The 20,644-nt window shown below is 34.8% G+C and overlaps 1 protein-coding gene across 3 annotated transcripts in view; it reads right to left on the bottom strand.

The window, feature by feature from the left end:
- XRN1 (5'-3' exoribonuclease 1) overlaps positions 1–20,644 on the bottom strand; it is a 128,859-nt gene that overhangs the window by 97,984 nt on the left and 10,231 nt on the right. For all 3 annotated transcript variants that reach the window (XM_037525850.2, XM_037525851.2, XM_054700762.1), the window contains exons 2-12: positions 19,193–19,425; positions 11,850–11,947; positions 10,658–10,767; positions 10,444–10,554; positions 9,158–9,240; positions 6,041–6,128; positions 5,789–5,957; positions 4,623–4,690; positions 3,912–4,049; positions 1,949–2,012; positions 1,634–1,739 (exon numbers count right to left, since the gene is read on the bottom strand). In XM_037525850.2, coding sequence (XP_037381747.1) covers positions 1,634–1,739; positions 1,949–2,012; positions 3,912–4,049; positions 4,623–4,690; positions 5,789–5,957; positions 6,041–6,128; positions 9,158–9,240; positions 10,444–10,554; positions 10,658–10,767; positions 11,850–11,947; positions 19,193–19,425 — 1,268 coding nt within the window. The remainder of the gene's footprint in view (positions 1–1,633; positions 1,740–1,948; positions 2,013–3,911; positions 4,050–4,622; positions 4,691–5,788; positions 5,958–6,040; positions 6,129–9,157; positions 9,241–10,443; positions 10,555–10,657; positions 10,768–11,849; positions 11,948–19,192; positions 19,426–20,644) is intronic.

Raw genomic sequence — 20,644 nt, 5'->3', positions numbered from 1 at the left:
GAAAAAAACCCTCAAACGTATTTCAACATAATAAATACCACATAGGAAAAGCTCACATCTGTTACCATTTTCAGTGGTGAAAACTGAAAGCTTTTCCTCTATGATCTGTTACATAACTAGGATATTCACTTTTACCACTACTATTCAACATAGTATTGGAAATCTCAGGGAGAGCAATTATTCAAGAGAAGGATATAAAAATAATGCAAACTAGGGAAGAAGTAGTACAACTATCATCATTTTCAGATGACATGATAATATATGCAGTATACTTTAAAGACTCCACTAAAAATCTCACTGCAACAATCAATTCAGCAAAGTGGTAGATTACAAAATCAATATTAACAAAAATCAGTTGCATTTGTATATGCAAGTAATATGCTAGAAGAGTAAGGAAATCAAGAAAACACTCCCTTTTATAATTGCATCAAAAAGAATAAAATATCTAGGAGTAAGCTTAACAAAGGAGACAAAGAACGTATACAATGAAAACAGTAAGACATTGTTAAAAGAAACAAAAGACACAAAAATGAAAAGTTATTTCCTGCTCAAGTGTTGGAAGAATTAATATTGGTAAAATAGCCAATACAATATACAGATTTGATGCCTTATTGAAGTTTCAATGGCATTCTTCAAAGAAATAGAGCAAATATTACTGAAATTCATATGGAATCATAAAAGATCATCATACATCTGACAAGGAGCTGTTATTTAAGATCTACAAAGAACTCATACAACTTAACAGAATACTTAACAAATAATCAAAAAGTAGGCAGAAGAGCTAAATAGGCACTTCTCCAAAGAAGACAAACAGATGGCAACAGGCACATGAAAAAATGCTCATGATCACTTATCGCCAGGGAACTGCAAATCAAAACTACAATGAGATATCACCTCATGAGAATGGTCCATTTCACTAATACCAGAAACTAGCAAGTGTTGGCGAGGACATGGAGAAAAAGGAACCCTCGTATGCTATTGGCAGGAAGCACACAGTTCCAGCCCCTGTAGAAACATTATAGAGGCTTCTGAAAATATTAAAAATAAATCAACCATTTGATCTAGCAATTCCATTCCTATGTATCTAACCAAATAACACAAAAACACTAATTTGAAGGGATATATGCAATCCTATGCTCATTGCAGCATTATTTACAATGGCCAAGCTATGGAAAGAACCCCAGTGCCCAAAGACAGGGGAGTGGAATAGGACCATGTGGTATATCAATATAATGGAATACTACTTTACTAAAAGAAAGATGGACCCTTGCCTTTTGTGATTACATGGATTGAACTAGAGGGGATTATGCTAAGTGAAGTAAATCAGTAGTTATCACTTATATGTGGAATACAGAGATACAAAACAAAGGGTCAGATAGAATCCATCCAATAGGAAACCTGCGAAATCTGTAGAACTGAGGCCATTAGGGGGGATGGGTACAAATAGACTAAGGTGGAGTACTTTTGGTGCTTTGGTGGTGGGTGTGGTGTGGTAACCCAAAGGGTGTGATCCTATGCTTCCAAATCATATACTAATGTTGTAAACCTAAATTACTTCAATAAAAACAAAATGAAGCTGGGAAAAAAAATGTAATTTTTCTATTTTAAAGTAAAAACACTGGCAAAAACATACTCAGACACTACATCAACGCCCATCTTTGTCATGTAGTATGTTCTTTTATATTGTCTAAACTCTGTTTCAAACAGGTCATCATCTTCAGTCTCATCTTCTAAATTATCTGGAAAAAATAAGCCAAAAAGACAGTGGCTGAGAGTTACATAAATTGTTGTTCCATCTACTGCTTTGAGAAATACACATTGAAGCAGATGTTATCAAGTATAATAGAAGTCTATTACATTTAATATTATCAAATTAATAGTAATAAAGGGAAGATAGAACAACTATTCTTATCAAAGAAAGGGCATATTATACATAGTTTGTACCAACCCTTAGAAGTTACCACTTCTTCTCCACTTTTGTCTAAAGCAGCCCAACACAAGTTTTCCTGGCCCTAGAAAAATCATAATTTTAAAATTATAAAATTAATGGCAAGATATAGCTCAAAGTGAAACATTTAACATGGAGTTTTCAAAAAATACTAAAAGTCACTGAATAATGTAAGTTAAATTGTAAAAATTTATTTTAAAAATAATGCTGTAATACTGTTAAAATATTTTTGGTTTTATATCACTTGTTTTCTAAAGGTATAACTCTTTATTATGTAGAATTTAACATTTGGGTCTTCCAACGATGTGTAATAGGTAATTCCCACCAATATAAAAGAAAAAAAATATAATAGATTATAATATATGGGTTCCAAAAAAAAGAAACCACTTCAAGAATATTTCATTTTTTATGAAAAAGTACACATTTAATACCAAATTCCTTTATATTTGATCAATTTTAACATTTCTATATGTCAAACTCTGGACTACTGAATGTAATGATTACAAATATTACCTATTTTCTTTATCTCTGGATTCTACCATTCTCATGATTCCAATACTTACCCTGCACTTCTAAACTTTTCTTTAATACAATCCATCTGCTTTTCCATACAGTTTCCACCTCATAACATCCTTCATACCCTGCCTATGTTTCTCCTCCCTTGTGATTTCATTCCTTAGTGCTTTTATTTTCTAATTACCTACTTAATGCCAGTGACTCTCGTTAGTTCTTCATCTCTTACCCTTTTTCCTTTTGGTCATTCAAACTAGGCTCTCTGCCAACTTCCTTAGCCTTGGCTATTACAACAGTTCCCCCTTACTTTCCCCGTATCTCCAATGTTAAACATATACTAGAAAATTTGTGACGCAAATGGACTTAGTTGAGGTGGTTGGAGCCAAGGCTTATAGACATGTAAGTTCCCAAAAAGTTGCAGAGCCTTTCTTGAGAAAATACAGAGTAGAGTGCAGACTGATTGCTGTTAAGTTCCACTGAGAAAAGCTAAGCAATTAGGATTGATTACATTTCAGAAAGTCAGGATAGTTACCTTTATTGGAGCAAGAGTTACTTGGTTTGAACCTAAATACAACCATTACAATAAGGAGAGTGCAGAAAACTCAGCTTCACCAGAATCCAATAATAATGGAGAGGCTGAGGAAAATTTCAGAAGAGGTTTATATTCCAAGGTAACACAAACAAGATATTTTTAAGAGTTTATTAGAGTTGTTTTACAGGGTACTAACATATTCTAACTGATTCTAACATTTATTGAATATCTAACATTTACTAGATATTGTACTATTAATTACTCTTAACTTAGCCTACTGCTATATTTAATATATGATTTTAAATGGAAACTAATCTAGAGAAAAGCAAATGTCTCATAGCATTAAATGCTATAAATATCCATATTTAAAAATATAACAATTTTCTGTGCTCTTTTATTTAGACATGCTTTCTAGATTTGCTAATAGATTGCAAAAACAAAGTACACACAATGTTCTTCAAGAAGAAAAAAAGAAATTTATTTTTAAAGGTAAGATTTTTTTTTAATATTCAAAAAGACAGGTTTATTATAAAAAGGGAAGTCAAGGATTCCTGCACAGTCACAAGTGGGGAGAAAGAGCTGCCCCTCAAAGGGGTAGATTTGTTAACAGAGAGGCCTGAGTGACTAGTCACAGGTGGGCAGTCTAGGGGGAAGAACTGACTATGCTGCTTTGCAAAGGGAGGAAGCTGGTGAAGAGAGACACCTACACAGTCACAGGCTGGCAGGACAGTTGCCTAACAATAAGATTTAAAGGACTGGACTCAATAAAGAAAGAGACCCAAATCATATTTTAAATGTCTACAGACATAAAAATGAAGCAAGGCAACCCTAAAATCATATGAAAGAAAACGAAAGGCAAGAAATATCAGTTTTATCTTCACAGCAAAGGAAATAAAAAACACCAAAAAAATCAAACACCTTTGATTTTTTCTTTTCTTTGTAGCTCTTGGCCTCTTCTGCTGCAATACCTGCTGCTTCATTGAGGTACTTGTTACCAACTTTGCTTTCAAACCACTTTAGGTCCACAAAAACTTCACTGAAATGCTCCCGATCAAACTGTACAGAAACATTTAAATTCATTTAAGAATAATTTAAGTATGCATGGAAGAATTCCTACCAAAAAATTTAATAGTGCCTATTTCTGGGGCACAAGAAATCAGAGAATGTTATTTTTCCATGCACATGGGGACCTCATCTATTACTCTGAAAATTAAAATAATTTAGGTGAAATTATTTATGCAGAATGATTTTACAAAATTAGAGTAAAATTACAAAACCTCTCTCTTCTGTGATCATGCAATTGGTTACTGATTATTTACAGTTACTCCATGACAAAACTTCTATTACTGGGCCTGCCTGGTGGCACAAGGGGTTAAGACACAACCTATGCAACCTATGAAACTATTCGCAGCTACCGCAGCACGAGTTCGATCCCCAGCCAGGGAGGTGACCCACATGGCACAGCAGACCTCTCCTGACTTGCCCACTGCTCCCCTCAGCACTGTATTTCAGTCAATCTGCCTGTTCTGTTCTCCACTCTGTCTCTGGTGAATCCTCTCACCCCCACACCCCAGTTCTTATATGCATCAATAAATAAATCTTTTTTTAAAAAAAACTTCTATTACTTACATCTGATAGTTTCACAAGGTATTTCTCAAATCGAGGTAAGTTTAGATGGCCACTTTCATTAATATAACCTAAAAGGAACAAAACCTAAATTTATACTAGCAGTTAACAATATTTTTTTATAATTTATTTTTATATTTCCCATACAATTGCACCCCCCTTATTTTGACCCCAATCCCTCCTTTTCCCGCCTCCACTCCCCCATAGTGTGTCTCTGGGTCATAGTTGTTTGTTGATTTTGATTTTTTCTTTCTTATAGTTATTCTTTTTCCTGGTCCCTTATTTAGGTTTTCTAGATTCCTGCTATGAGTGAGACCATCTGGTATTTTTCTTTTTCTTTTTCTTTCTGGCTTATCTCGCTGAGCATGATCCTTTCCAGCTCCATCCATGTTGCTGCAAATTGCATGAGTTTATCTTTTTTGATTGCTGAGTAATATTCCAAACAATATTTTTTTAAAAACAATTCTACAAAATTCTTTTTATAATTTGACCACTCAAGAAAAAATACTCAGTATTAGGCTATATAACTGGCCTGAGTTTCTATACTTAATTTTACTATAATATACAATATTTAAGAACTAATATATAATATGTAAGAACTAAAGCAGAATATAATAGCTTCCAGGTACATATAATAATAATCCTCCCACATTTCCAACAATATTTGATAATTAAATGAGACTTGTTCAAGAGCTTATCTTAAGAATTCAATCTGATATGTTAACTTAAAGAAAAGATGTAATGATCTGCTACTCTTCTGTTATTTGCTCTGCATTGCCAATGTTTGTCAATTTACCATTTCAATTGAAAAGTCTTTTCTTCATGTTAAATATTCTGATGCTTACCCATTCAGAAAATTGAATTTTTATGCTTAACATGAAAGAAGCTAAGTGAAACCAACAATTTCTGTTGGCTTTCTTAATCAAGTGCAGATTATTTTAGTTACCAATAAATGAGACTGCTTAACTCTGGTTATTCTCTTTGCTTGCAAAAGAAAATTTCTTTCTGAAAATTTCTACAGAGTATGGCACCTTAGATAAAAAAATAAAACCACCCTATTTTTTCCTACTTTATTTGAGCATGCATAATCTAATAAACCACATGACATTTTTAGGGTTAGTTGAGGACTAAGTTCAAGTATCCTCAAATGGATATAAAACTTTTCTTACCCCCAAGTTCTGGCAGGATGGTAATATATGTTCCATACAGAAGAGGCAGTGCATCATGATTAATATGCAAATGAGGTAGATGAGGGATAAAATCATTGCCCACAAGAAATCCCATCAAAATCCAATCATCTATTATCCTTTCAATATCATATTTAAATGTGATCTTGTCCTATAGCAAAATGGAGAATAAAGTCAAATCCTATATAAATTTCTTCATACTCATTTTTGATCCATAGCTATAATAATACTCACTTTTAATACTGAAAACTCATAGTCAATATACTCTCTCATTAAAGACAAGTGTAGGAGGTGAAATGTGGTTTCTTCTGGTGCACATACTCTGCAATTTGTCAGAAGATCAATACAGAATTAATTATATATTTTTTAAGACCCAAGTTTTAAAAATTAACAAAACTTAAAACCAAACATATAATTTGAAGATAATTCTTGTAATCAATGCATGTAATTTATATAAAACTTGCATGGTATTGCAAAGATAGAAATATAATTGCAATTATAATAGATACAATAAAGTTCAAACAAAGTTTTAGATTATACTTTCTTTACAAAGACTTTCAGAATAAAGAAAGCCTAAATAACACACAATACATGTAAGAAGCTAGTGGGATCTGGCCCATTTAAGGCTGGCCATCAGCAGAAAACATATGGATAAATGAATATATACAGTAATGTCTTAATTGTCTACAGGTTCTCGGAAACTGTGAGTTTAAGAGAAATGACACATTAAGTAACCAATTTTATTATAGGTTAAATGATATAAACAAGAATAAAGTTCCTACAGCATATTTTGCAAAAAACATGACCAAACTTCTAAATAAAGACCCAAAACACTTCTAATATTAAACAGTAATTTTTTCATTTATTCAGTTCCAACCCACTTATTCCAGTTTAGGGTCTTAAGTAGTTGGAGCCTATTCTGCCAGCTCAAGGTATATGATGGGACACAATTGCATTGTAGGATTCACTCACTCATTCACACTCACTCAGTCACTCACTCATATTGGGACAATTAATCTAATGCACACCAATGAACCTAATGTGCAAGTCTTTGTGATATGGGATAAAACCAGAGTAAAGGAAGACTATCCATGCTAAATAGGGAGAACACACAAACTCCACAAGTTCAGAGGCTCCTGCCAGGAATCTTTTTTTTCCTCATCAATTAATTAAAACACCTTTGAATGAAAAGACATTATTCAAGGAAATGCTACACTTTCATATCTACAGTCAAATGCTTCAATGGTGAGGCACTAACACTTCTTCCCCTTATCTTTCCTGGCTTGGAATAGTGGTCTATATTCCTGGTGTTGGCCTATACTTCAAATTTAACCTAAGTAAAAATACAAGCTGATAAGCTTGTAAAAGGATTATACACCATGAACCAATGGGATTTATACCAGAAATGCAAGGGTGGTTCACTTTAGAAAATCAGTCATTAAGATACAACACATTACTAGAAGAAAGGAAAAAACACACAATCATTCAGCAGAATAAACATTTGTCAAATTCAATATCCTTCCATGGAAAAATGCTTAGCAAACTTAGGAACAGAAGGAAACACCCTTAATATGATAAATGGAATTTATGAAAAACTATAACTAACATCATACTTCGTGGTAAAAGCTGAAAGTTTCCTCCTAACATCAGGAACAAGACAAGGATGCTCACCTTCACCACAGCTATTTAACATTGTACTAGAATCTAGTCAGGGCAATTAGGTAAGAAATAGACATAGAAAGGCATCCAAACTGGAAAAGATGAAGTAAGACTATCTCTATTTATAGCTGTCTTGATTCTATATATAGAAAATCCTGTTTTATCAGAGCTAAAATACAAATTTGTTATAGTTACAGGGTATAAGATTAATATACAACAATATCTAAAGGAATTAAGAAACAATCCATTTATAATACCATCCAAAAGAACAAAACACTTAAGAGTAAGTTGACCAAGGAGGAAAAGACAAAACAAAACCAGAAACAAAAAACTAAACTTACAAGTATAGAGAACAGATTAATGGTTGGGGGAGGGGGTCACAAAGGGTTAAAGTTTGTCAAAACCTACAAACTGCCAATTATAAGATAAATAAGTTCTGGAATGTACTATACAGCATGGTGGCCATACTTTTAAAAATTTGCTTTGAAATAAAAGATAAAAAATACAAAACAGAAACACAATGACTTATATACTGAAACCACAAAATATTGCTGAAAGAAATTAAAGTTATAAAAAATGTAAAGACATTTCATATTAATGAACTGGGGTATTATTATGGGATGTAATAGTATTTAATATTAAGATGTAAACTACACAAAGGGATCTACAGATTTGATGCCACCCCTACTAGAGTTTTAGTGATATTTTTTATAAAACCAGAAAAATCAGTATTAAAAATCATTAATCTCAGGTGACTCCAAATAGCCAAAATAATACTGGGGGAAAAAAAAAAAGAACAAAGTTGGAGGTAAGATCCTTCTAATTTCAAGATTTACTACAAAACTACAGTAACCAAAATACTGTGATACCAGCATAAAGACAGAAATACAGTCCAGCAGGATAACATACAGAGCCCAAAAATAATATACACATGGTCAAGTAATTTTTTTTTTTTTTAAAGATTCATTTATTTATTTATACAAGCACTGGGTATAGTCAGAAGCGCAGGAGGGTGAGAGAATTCACCAGAGCCAGAGCGGGGAGGAGAGCAGGCAGAAGGACCCAGGTACACTGCTGAGGGGAGCAGCGGGCGGCAGGAGAGGTCTGCGCACCATATGGGACCCTCCTCTGGTGGCCGGGGAGCAGCCGGGGATTGAACCGGCGCTGCAGAGGCTGCGGGCAGCTTTGCAACCCAGCGCTCAACCACTGCGCCACCAGGGAGGCCCTCAAGTGATTTTTGACCAAGGAGCCAAGCCCATTCAATGGGGAAAAGACAGTCCTTTCAACAAATGGTGTTGGTAAAACTGGATATAAACATGCAAAAGAACAAACCAGACTCTTCATGCTGTACACAAAAAATAACTCAGCATGGATCAAAGATCTAAATGTAAGAGCTGACTATAAAGCTCTGAAAATAAAATGAGGCAAAGCTTTATGACATTGGATTTAAAATTTTTTAGATATTACACTAACAGTAAATGCAATGCAAGGAAAAAAGGAAACAAAAGGGAAATAAGATAGGTTGGGCTTCATCAAAATTAAAAATTCTTGCATCAAAGGACACTATCAACAAAATAAAAAGGCAATGCACAGAATGGGAGAAAATATTTTCAGATCAAATATCTGTTAAGTGATTAACAGTCTCTATTTAATTTCTGTTCTTTTGTACAACATACATGCAACATGATTTACCTTTGTGTCTTTTTGCCACCGAACCGAACCTCTTCTCTTAAAAGAGAAAAATGTGCCTCATGACTTGTTAATCCAAGCATAATCTGTTGAAAAATGACTAAGAAATATTTCTGTTCTCTCATTTTGTATATTACCAGGCTTGTAAAAGCAATGAAATAAAAACATTTCCATACAGAGAAGGGACAATAATTTATTAACATACTAAATATACAAATAGTAAAATATGACCCATTTGTAGATTATGAAAAGGGTAAAGTGGGTATTCTTTTCTAAGAAAAGTAATGTTGACCTCAGACTCACATGACCTTTATAGCCACCTCTGCCTTAAAATATCTGAATATTCACACCTTTTCACTTGCCATAGGGGAATGGGTAAGAAATAAAATGCAGCAGTTTTCCCATTACAAAAGAATGTAGGACTCCTTGGAGGCCAGGATACCTCTAATACATGAAAATAAAGAAAAAAAAAAAAAAACTAGAAAAGGACATTTTCAGTTAATTTTCTCACATATTTTTGTAATATCCAAAGTCTACTAATATCAACCAACCAACTGCAACATCTATTGTTTATTTCCACCCTGATTCCAGCAAAACAAAATGAAATATTTATGAAGCAATCAGGGAAATAAGAATACAAAATAGATGCTCACATATTAAACAGAGATTGTTAATTTTTGTTTTATGTGGAATAATGGCATTGTGAGGTTTTATTTTTTAAATAACGCATGTCCTTGAAAAAAACATTTTGAAATATTTAACAATTAAATGACACAATGTTTGGTATTTGCTTCAATAAATCAGGGGAGTAGGAGGAAGGACAAAAATGGTTAAGGATAGGAGTTGCAAATTGTTTAAAGTGAAAGGAGGACACAAGGAAGTTCATTATATACTATCTCTTCTACTTTTGTTTGAAAATTTACATAATAAAAATGTTAAAAAAATCAAGTACTGTTACTTGGGTCATGGGGTCATAAGACCAGGTGTTATTAAAAGTCATGTATTACATGTATTAAGCAAGAGGGCATACCCATACTTGATTCCAGGAGAGTGTTCATATCAACAAGGTCAGTTAGGTGTGAACATAAATTATTGCAAACTATGGCAAAAGAGCTCATTTCCAGTTGTTTTAAAAATACAGTAATGGTAATGATACAAGTAGTAATCATTATTATGTTTGCTGAAATTTGTTTCCACAGCCAGAAAGTGCTTTATATAAGATTAAGTCTTGCAGATATTTAACTACTATGGCAGAAGCAGAATAACAATAACAAACACATTATACATACCAAGTCAGCATCTAACCCATAAAGACAATGTCGGGTGTTTGGATCATGATCTGGCTTTGCTTTCTCAGATCTGATAAATTCCATGATTTTATGCTCTCCTTCTCCAGGAGTCTAAATATAATGTATTTTTAAAAAAATAAAAAAGAGTGGTAATATGCTTTACTTCAGAATATTAAAAATTTTTAAATCCTCAAAATAAGAAAAAAGTAATAACCTCATGGCCTGAGAAGTAGATGGTAACTCCTTGCCATGACTTGTCTGTAGAAATTTTCATATTTACAAAATACTTCAGATGTTCATGTAATCTGGCCATGAATTCAGTCCCTATAAACAAAATGTTTAATTTGTGAGAAACAGAAAACTGTGAGTTCCCAGTCTAACATGATACTAGATCTGGGTATCCATAAATGGCCTCTCTAAAGAAGGTCAAAAGTTCTGCTTTTCTTGAAAAACAAGTAATGTCATACCTTTCCCTAACAAATATCACAACTGTTTCTAATTTTACTAATCATCCTAAAATGAAGTTAAGTGAGATAAGGAAAGTCAAGGAATGTAAATACTAAAGGACTATGCTCCAAATATTTTCTCAAGAGGGCAGAATTTCAACACTAATACAAACCTCGATCTTCTGTTGCCTTAGATTCTGAGGACTTTTTTAAGGCATGCAGCTTCAATTAGATTGGTAATAACAACAGCAGTAACAACCACTATTATTACTACTGTTTACCTGGAAATTTTATTGTTAATTTGGAAACTGAGTCTACAAAGATTTTGGTTTAGGAAAAGTCCAGATGGACAAGAGTGTAAGGCAATACAATATTAAACCACAAACAGGATGAAGCTGGTTAAAAAAATCAAACACTGTATTATTAAGGCACCTAATGAAAGAAAATTATCATAGCAAAGAATTCATGAGGAAGCAATATTTTAAGAAATTTTTCAAAGTAAAGAACTATAATGATGCTAGACAGAGCTCTAAAAAGTATAGGAGATTTTTTAGATATAAAATTAAACATAATACTAATGACTTCACTTCTTGTTAAAGTCACAGAAAATTTAACTGCTTTTGAGAAGCAGAACAGTAAGTGTTCTGGATAGGAAAATGGGTTTCCTATCCTTAACACAAGTTAGTTACATGAACCTGTATGCACCACAATCTTGCTGAATCAATTTTCATACAAATAAATGGTGGGAGGACAGATCCTTCTATGTCTGGAATTCTGTGCATCTGATAGCTGTTCTTATCAACATCTATAAATCTAGCAAACTATCACATGAGAAGACATAATTGGAAAAATATAGCAAATAGAGTTCTAAGGACTACATAAATAAAGGCTAAAAAAGAAAAATATTTTTGAAAAAATTTTACATTTAAAATCTCAGAATTTTTCTTGAGATGAACTTACCTGGTGTAATACAGTTGGAATCAAATCTGGCCTCCGTAGGAAGAGTTTCTCCTTTTTCTATTGCCTTTTTAATTTTGTCTTCTGCTTCTTTTGCTGACCTTAAAGGTTAAGGGGGGAAAATTGCTTGAAATTTCTTGAAAAGGATAAGGGGGAATAAGCAAATTGTTGCTTAGATGTGTTTATAACTAAAATTCTAATTCACCGTTTTAAAAATTCAAAACAATAAAGTTTTAAAACAATTATAATTGATAAAGATGAATCGCAGAAACTGCTCTTAAAGAATTGAGTTTTTTCAGATCAATACTACAAAAGTACAATGTTCTAATAGTATAAAAATGACACAGTGTTACAAATATTATAAAGTATTTTCTATAAAGTACACAGAAAATTGATTTTGCTAACAGTTCAATTTATAGTTTTAAACTTCATTATATATGCTAGAGTTAATGAAATCAAACAAGAATTGCATTATTAAAGTGAATTCTAAAATATTATGTAAACTATAACCATAAAATTGTAACACATATTGTTGTAGTTCTTTCACTATTATTCAAAAAATGAAACGAAAATGCAATAACATAAAGAAATCATTTGCCAATATCACCTCCTTTTTGAGGCCATTGAATTTACTAGCAAGAACATGAGTTCTAGATTCAGATGTACCAAAGTTTGAATTCAGGCACCCCAATTCCTGTTCAGTTTCTCCTTAACCCATTTGTACTATATTAGTATGCCATGTCATATAAATTAGGATGCTCAGCTTTAAATACATGTCCTATATCCTTGCTACAGTTTTATCTGTTGTGCTTTGTGGAATAGTATTTCTGTGATATTTAACCTCTTTCTAATCCACTTCTTCAATATAACATAAACTCTGAAGATGCCAACTCATTTGTGTCTCTTTAATGGGTTCCCTTCTTCCCTCTTTCTCCTTTTCCTACTTTGAACAAATGATTATTCAATATCACTATGTGACAAGTTCTTGGGCTGTAATCAAAGAGAAATTATTTCTGTTCATATAGAGTATACATTCTAGTAGGGAGACAGGAAATTAAATAGCCATAATATTTGACATGGCTGCACTATAGAGAATGTGTGGGACAGGGACAAGATAACACTATTCAAGTAATCTTGATGAAAGTTAATGGTGGGAGAGATGGAGATAACAGCAGTGAAGATATAAACAAGTTGGTAGATATGACAAATTTAAAAGACCAGATAAATAGAACTTGCATATCTAGAGGAAGAGAGGAAAATCCAAGATGTTACTCTTGGACTTGGTTGAACAGCTTGTTTGCATGGTGCTGTCATTCAGTGAAACAGGAAACATGCAAGACAATTGTAGGAGAAGATGAATTCAATTCTGCATATGTTCAGTCTGAAATTTATTTGTGCTATCCAAAAAGACACAAGAATTGGGCATTTTCATACATAGGAGAGAGATATCAACCATAAACAACTGCATAAACATGTACTGAGTCATCAGTACAGACAGGAATTAAAATCACTGGGTAAGATTATGAAGGACCCAGGATGAACACTAAGAAATACCAATATTTAAGAAAAACACTGAATGCCAGAGCAGCCAGAGGCCTTCTGACCTACTGTGAGACCCCCACCAACTCCCACCCAGACTGATAAGACCCTGGACCTGCACCGGGCGGGGTGCCAATGCCACCAGAGGCCTCATGACCTCCTGTAAGACCCCATCAGCACCTGCCCTGATTACTGATACCCTGGATCCAGGCTGGGGGAGGTGCCAAAGTGGCCAGAGAATTTGTCCATTTCTTATAGGTTATTGAATTTATTAGCATATGGGTGTCCATAGTAATCAGAGTTGCCAGCATCAATATTGTCAAAATGGCCATCCTACCCAAAGCAATACACAGGTTCAATGCAATCCTAATAAAAACATCAATGGCATTTTTCAAAGAACTAGAAAAAACACTTCTGAAATTCATATGGAATCATAAAAGACCCCAATTAACAAAGGCAAAAAAAGAAAAAGAATGGAGATATTACCCTTCTAACCTTCAAATTATAATACCATAATAATTAAAACAGTCTGGTACTGGAACAAAAACAAGACAACATACCAGTGGAACAAATTGCGAGCCCAGAAATGAATCCCCACCTATATGGACAGATAATCTATGACAAAGGAGTCAAGCACATACACTGGAACAAGGATAACCTCTTCAGTAAATATTGGTGGGAAAATGGAACAGCTGCATGCAAAAGAATGAAACTAGACGACTCTCTCACACCTTAAGTACAAATGAATTCAAAATGTATAAAAACTTGGATACTAGACCTGAAATCACAAAATACATAGAAGAAAACATAGGCAAAACACTTACAACATAAGCTTTGGCAATGTCTTTAGGGATTGTCCCCATCAGCAAGGAAAACAAAAGAGAACATAAACCACTGAGACTACATCAAACTGAAAAACTTGTGCATAGTGAAAGAAACAATAACTAAAATGAAAAGACATCCTACTGAATGGGAGAAAATATTTTCACACCATAGTTTGACAAGGGACTGATATCTAAGATATACAAAGAACCCATAAAATTTTCTGAAGACAAACCAAATAACCTAATAAAAAAATGGGCAAAAGTAAACACACTTGTCCAAAGAAGACATACAGACTGCAAAACAGGCACATGATTAAATGTATTAGGGAAATGCAAATTAAGACCACAATGAGATATCATCTCACACTTGTGAGAATGGCCCATATTGAAAAGACCAGAAATAACAAATGCTAGTGAGGATATAGAGAAAAGGGAGCTTTCCTACACTGCTGGTGGGAATGCAGAGTGGTCCAACCCTTTTGGAAAGCAGCAAGGAGGTGACTTAAAACATTAAAAGTGGATCTGCCATTGACACAGTAAATCCATTCCTAGGCACCTACCCCCAAAATTCAAAAACACTAATTCAAAAGAAAACTTGTGTACTTCCAGGTTTATTGCAGTGTTATTTACTATAGCTAACTTACAGAAACAACCTAAGTGCCTCAAAACAGATGAGTGGATCAAGAAGATCTAGTATACATACACAATGGAATATTTCTTCATGATCAAAAAAGATAATCTCTTGCCATCTGTGGCTATACAGATGGAGCTGGAAGAGAGAACACTAAGTGAAATAGGTCAAAAGGAGAAAGATACATACCAGATGGTATCACTAATATGTGGAATATAGAGAAACTAAACTAGCGGTCAGAAAAAGACAAGCTTAAAAACTAACCCTTGAAAGCTGCCTACAGAACTGAAACACCCAGAGAAGACAGGGGAAAGAGGCAGGGTAAGAACTAAAAGGAAAAGGGCTTCCCTGGTGGCACAAGGGGTTAAACATCAGCTGCTGCAGCATGAGTTTGATCCCCAGCCAAGGAAGTGACCCACATGGCGCAGCAGACCTCTCCTGTCTTGCCCATTGCTCCCCTCAGCAGTGTGTTTCAGTAGCTCTGACTGTTCTGCTTCCCAACCTGTCTCTGGTGAATTCTCTCACCCTCACCCCCTGCACCTCTGGCCTGTACCCCAGTTCTTGTATGCATAAATAAATCTTTTTTAAAAAGAACTAAAAGGAAAAGAAGCAGAATGTAGTATGGTGGTAGACTTTGGGTTATTTGGTGGTGGGAGCACTATGGTGGCAATACCTGATGGGGGTATCCAAATACTATCTCAATTAAAAACAAATTAAAAAATTAATAATTTTTTAAAAGGAAAACAGTATGGATGTATCTCAGAACATTAAAAATTAATCCACCATAAGATTTAGTAATTTCACTACTAGGTGTCTATCCAAAGAATACAAAACCACTAATTTAAAAGGGATAGATGTACTCCTGTGTTCACTGTAGCACTATTTATAATAGCCAAGCTCTGGAAACAACTTACATGCTGAAAGACATGAGTGGATTAAGTAGTAGGCACATAAATAGATTAAGTAGATTAAGTGTGGTATATACACACAATAGAATATGACTCGGCTGAAGAAAAAAAAAAAACCTGTGAGTTGCCAGTTGCAATAGCATTGATGGAACTGGAGGGAATTGTGCTAACCAAAATAAGTCAAATGAGCGATGATTTCTCTCATAAGGAATATAGAGAAACAAACCAAAGGAACAGACAAAACCAAATCAAAACAAACCTTAGAAATCTGACTGCATAACTGAGGCTACCAGAAGGGGAGAGTGGGAGAGTGGGGGGGAAAAAGGTCAGAAGGGGCCCAATGGACTATAGTAGAGGTTTACAGGAGCTTGGTGGCAGGCATGCTGTGTTAACACACAAAAAAGGTGTGATCCTAATCCCTACATTACATGGAGTCATGTATATCATTGTTACCACAAAAAACAAACACACAAACAACCTAATTAAAGAAAAAAAAACAGTAACACCAAGGGAGAGAAAAGACACTAAGAAAGTGCAGCCAGAGAGAGTACGTAGCTACAATTCATATTAAGTAAAGGAAGTTCAAGAAAAACAATAGTCAACATTGTTAAATTCCAAAGATCAGTGAGGTAATAAGCAATTATTCTTTAGAGTTAGTCAAAAAGAGTCTATTTGTAATTTTGTACAGAAGTTTCAGTGGCATCCTGGGAGGAAAGATGGATGGCTACAGATTTAGACACCAGAAAGGTATGGAAGGATTATAAATACAGATTTTGAATGGAGAAAACAATTGCTGAGAATGAGCAATGCTGGTTGGGGGATTCAATATTTACAATACTTAGAAAATGTTTGTGGCTATTATGGTGGGTTGATCTTCAGCATTTCAACATCCATCTCATTTTCTTTCTAGTTTATCTTCTAATGATGAAAAAGTTAGAAAGGCAAAAAAAGAAAAAAAAAAATTAAACTCTCAGACATCCCAGCAGCTAGGTTTCTGGATACTTAAACTCTGTCAATTAGATTCCACCACAGAAAGTGTGAAATGTGGAAGGATGGTAAAGTCTGCATGACAGTTGAGACAATGGGATCATAGAATGCGTGTGTTTTATTAACAGTATAAGAGAGATAAATACTCCAGGTTTGCAGGTGCTGAGAAGCAAGGTACAGTGTATCCAGTACATATGTAGCAGATGCATTAGACTCTGGAGCTAACAGAGAGACAGTAGTGGCTTATTCTTAGAGCCTATGATTCTAGTGGTGCTTCTTAATCCCTGGAACACAGTTAAAGTAGGAAGTTCCCAGTGCCTATGGTTTTGGTGGGGTCCTCTGATCAGCTTATCTTTCTATATGTGGTAGTATGTAATTGCAGTAGTGCCTCTTGTAGGTCTTTTTTATGGTATTTTACTGGAAGCCATTTTTTTTTGTTTGTTGTTTTTTTTTAAAGATTCATTTATTCATGCATACAAGAACTGGGGTACAAGCCAGAGGTGTGGGGATGGTGGTGAGAGGATTCACCAGAAACAGAATGGGGAACAGAACAGGCAGACTGACTAAAATACACTGCTGAGGGGAGCAGTGGGCAAGACAGGAAAGGTCTATTTTGTCATGTGGGTTAGCTCCCTGGCCAGGGATTGAACTCGTGCTGTAGAGGCTGCGGATAGCTTCATAGTACTGTGCTTAAGCCCTTGCACCACCAGGGAGGCCCTGGAAGTCATTTTTGAAGGCTCACCTAGATTTCTATTCTTTTGTTCTACATAATGATTTTTATAAGCACCTACACTTCTCTATATTACACCCTTTTCTGCTGAAAATATCTAGGTTTTTATCACCTGCAACTAATTTCTAACTGACACCTTGGGTTTACACAACCCTTTCTCAATACTACACTTTCTATTCCAGTAGTTCCCAGAAACTACTTTAAAAAAGATCAGGGGAATCTGGTAAAAATAGTTTCCAGGGGGCCTCCCCGGTGGCGCAGCGGTTGAGTGCTGGGTTGCGAAGCTGCCTGCGGCCTCTGCGGTGCCGGTTCGATCCCCGGCTGCTCCCCGGCCACCAGAGGAGGGTCCCACATGGCGCGCAGACCTCTCCTGCTGCCCGCTGCTCCCCTCAGCAGTGTACTTCGGTCCTTCTGCCTGCTCTGCTCCCCGCTCTGGCTCTGGTGAATTCTCTCACCCTCCCGCGCTTCTGACTGTACCCAGTGCATGTACAAACAAAAACAAAAACAAACAAGCGAATAAATAAATAAAACATGCCTCTATTTAAAAAAAAAAAACAAAAAAAATAGTTTCCAGGGTCAAATTCTCAGAGATTTGGATTAAGAAAGCTTTGGATTGATACTTGAGAATCTAAATTTCAGTAAGAGATGTATCAAGGATTTCATAGTTGTGCTAATTTTTTCAGTATCTTTTCACTTCTGATATTAAGTCAGTATTTTTTAACATTCTCTTCCCATTTTCACTTCTTACTCCTGAGTACTCTTCCACCTGCCCTGAAGAATTCCACATTTGATTCATAGTCCTTTCCACTTCTTTACCAGCCATAATAATGAAAAAATTCACTATGCTAATGATCTAGTAAACACAAAGGACCCAGGAGTCTTTCCTTTCTTTTTTTTTTTTTTAAAGATTTATTTATTTATGCATACAAGAACTAGGGTATAAGCCAGAGGTGTGGAGGGTGAGAGGATTTACCAGAGACAGAGTGGGGAGTAGAACAGGCAGACTGACTGAAATACACTGCTGAAGGGAGCAGTGGGGGAGACAGGAGAGGTCTGCTGTGTCATGTGCGTATGTCCCAATCCCCTGCACCACCAGGGAGGCCCGTCTTTTCTTTTATTCTAACGACACTCTTAACTTTACTTCTACAATTCATAAATAAGGACACAGCCTGAGTCACTGCTATGTCCAAGAATTTGACTTTAAAATCCTGTCTACAACTTCCTCTCACCCTTTTACTTTTCTTACTATCTAGATTACATAGCAAATGCTGATAATACCTTGAATGTTCTAGTTCAGTTCTCTTCCCATACTCCATCAGTGCCCTTCTAAACCCACTCACCATTTCCCAAGGTCTGAGCAGTCAACAAATGTTGAAATTAAATGTCAATGATGTTCTCATTAGAATAATTTTTCAGTTCACTTAAGGCAAACTACCATAGGAACTTTCCTAGTACTAACGTTTAAAATCACCAACAAGAAGTTTAAAAATTTGTGACACAGAGTAACTTCATACAGGCCAACATATGCTCTGAGAAATGACATTTCATCTCGATTGTTTACTTAACTGATTTTTATGTGACATTTTTATAAGTATGAGATATTTCCATTTCTAGTGAAATGTAAGCAGAAACAAAACATGAACTGAGGATGTATTATGTTAATTACCTTTAAAATGATTTATTTTATTAACTAAACAGCACTGTAAAATAAAACATAAATATTTTACCTAAAACGTCTTCCACGCTGCTGGTTCATTTTTGCTCGAGGAGCCACACCATCAACTGCCATAAAGAACACTTTTCTAGGTTTAATAATGCGAAACAACACCTCCAAGTAGTGAAAAATATCAGTGAAGATTTTATCATCAGAAATTCTGAAGTGAACATCATCATCATTAGGATGGGAGCACTGATGTATAATTCCATTCATATCCAGGTACAAATTATCAAATTCAGGAATCTAAAAAACAAAGAAAAATGTTCAAGATCATTATTATAATCAACAATGGATAACTCAGCAGGCAGGAAGGGCAGCTGATAAAAAAGGGTATAAAGCATTCTTTTAATAATATAAAAACTGAGTAAACAATCACAGTTGAATAAAGAAAGTGAAAGGAAAAGCAGGAGGAACTGATAAGATGGACAGAACCACCTGATTAAATTTATTGTTAGGAAATTACCTACTTAATTAAAATAAGATAAAACAGGAAAACATTACAGTACTTGGTTTCCATCTTTCCTATTATTTGACATTAACGTCTCAAAACTTTAATATCCTCTTTAAATGGGTAACATAATGTCCATTTATATAAAAAAATGTTTTACAGACATTAAAAGGTTTTAAAGATTAAAGCCATTGTATATTTAGTTTCACTGAAACAGTGACAATGATTGGTTATATTAATTTAAAAAGTTTACATTATGCCAAGAAATTTAGGAAATTATGAAACTGACTTATTTTTGATATGTGGATCAAATAGTGTCTAAACTGTGGCTAAGAGGGATCTACTGTTATCAAAAGACCTTCACGGCTCTGGTTCTCATATATTTTTCCTTGCGAGCAAGGAGCAACGAAGGGAAACACAACTGCAACAACGTGTACCAACAAGGAACTGAAATGGGAATAAAAAGTTACAATATCTGTGTAATTTTAGTGTAATTTTACACTCATTCAAATTTGTACTTTAATTCACTTTCAGTGTAATTTTCTGTAACTTTAGAGTAATCAGATTACATGCTAAAATATTTTGAATTTTCGGGCCTCCCAGGTGGCGCAGCGGTTGAGCGCTGGGTTGCGAAGCTGCCCGCGGCCTCTGAGGCGCCGGTTCGATCCCCGGCTGCTCCCCGGCCACCGAAGGAGGGTCCCACATGGCGCGCAGACCTCTCCTGCTGCCCGCTGCTCCCCTCAGCAGTGTACTTCGGTCCTTCTGCCTGCCCTGCTCTGGCTCTGGTGAATTCTCTCACCCTCCCGGCTTCTGACTGTACCCAGTGCATGTATAAACCAAACAACCAAACAAACAAACAAATAGATAAATAAATAAGACATGCCTCTAGAAAATTAAAAAAAATAATAAAAAAAAATAAAATATTTTGAATTTTCAAACATAAAAACATAATGGGCTTTCCTTATATAAACTTATAAAAATTATCTCTGAAACAATTATTCAAGCTTTATAATA

The sequence above is a fragment of the Talpa occidentalis genome, unplaced genomic scaffold (assembly GCF_014898055.3).
Source record: "Talpa occidentalis isolate TD23 unplaced genomic scaffold, MPIMG_talOcc4v2.1 talOcc4.4, whole genome shotgun sequence".
Taxonomy (NCBI): domain Eukaryota; kingdom Metazoa; phylum Chordata; class Mammalia; order Eulipotyphla; family Talpidae; genus Talpa; species Talpa occidentalis.
This window is presented reverse-complemented; position numbering and strand designations above follow the sequence as displayed.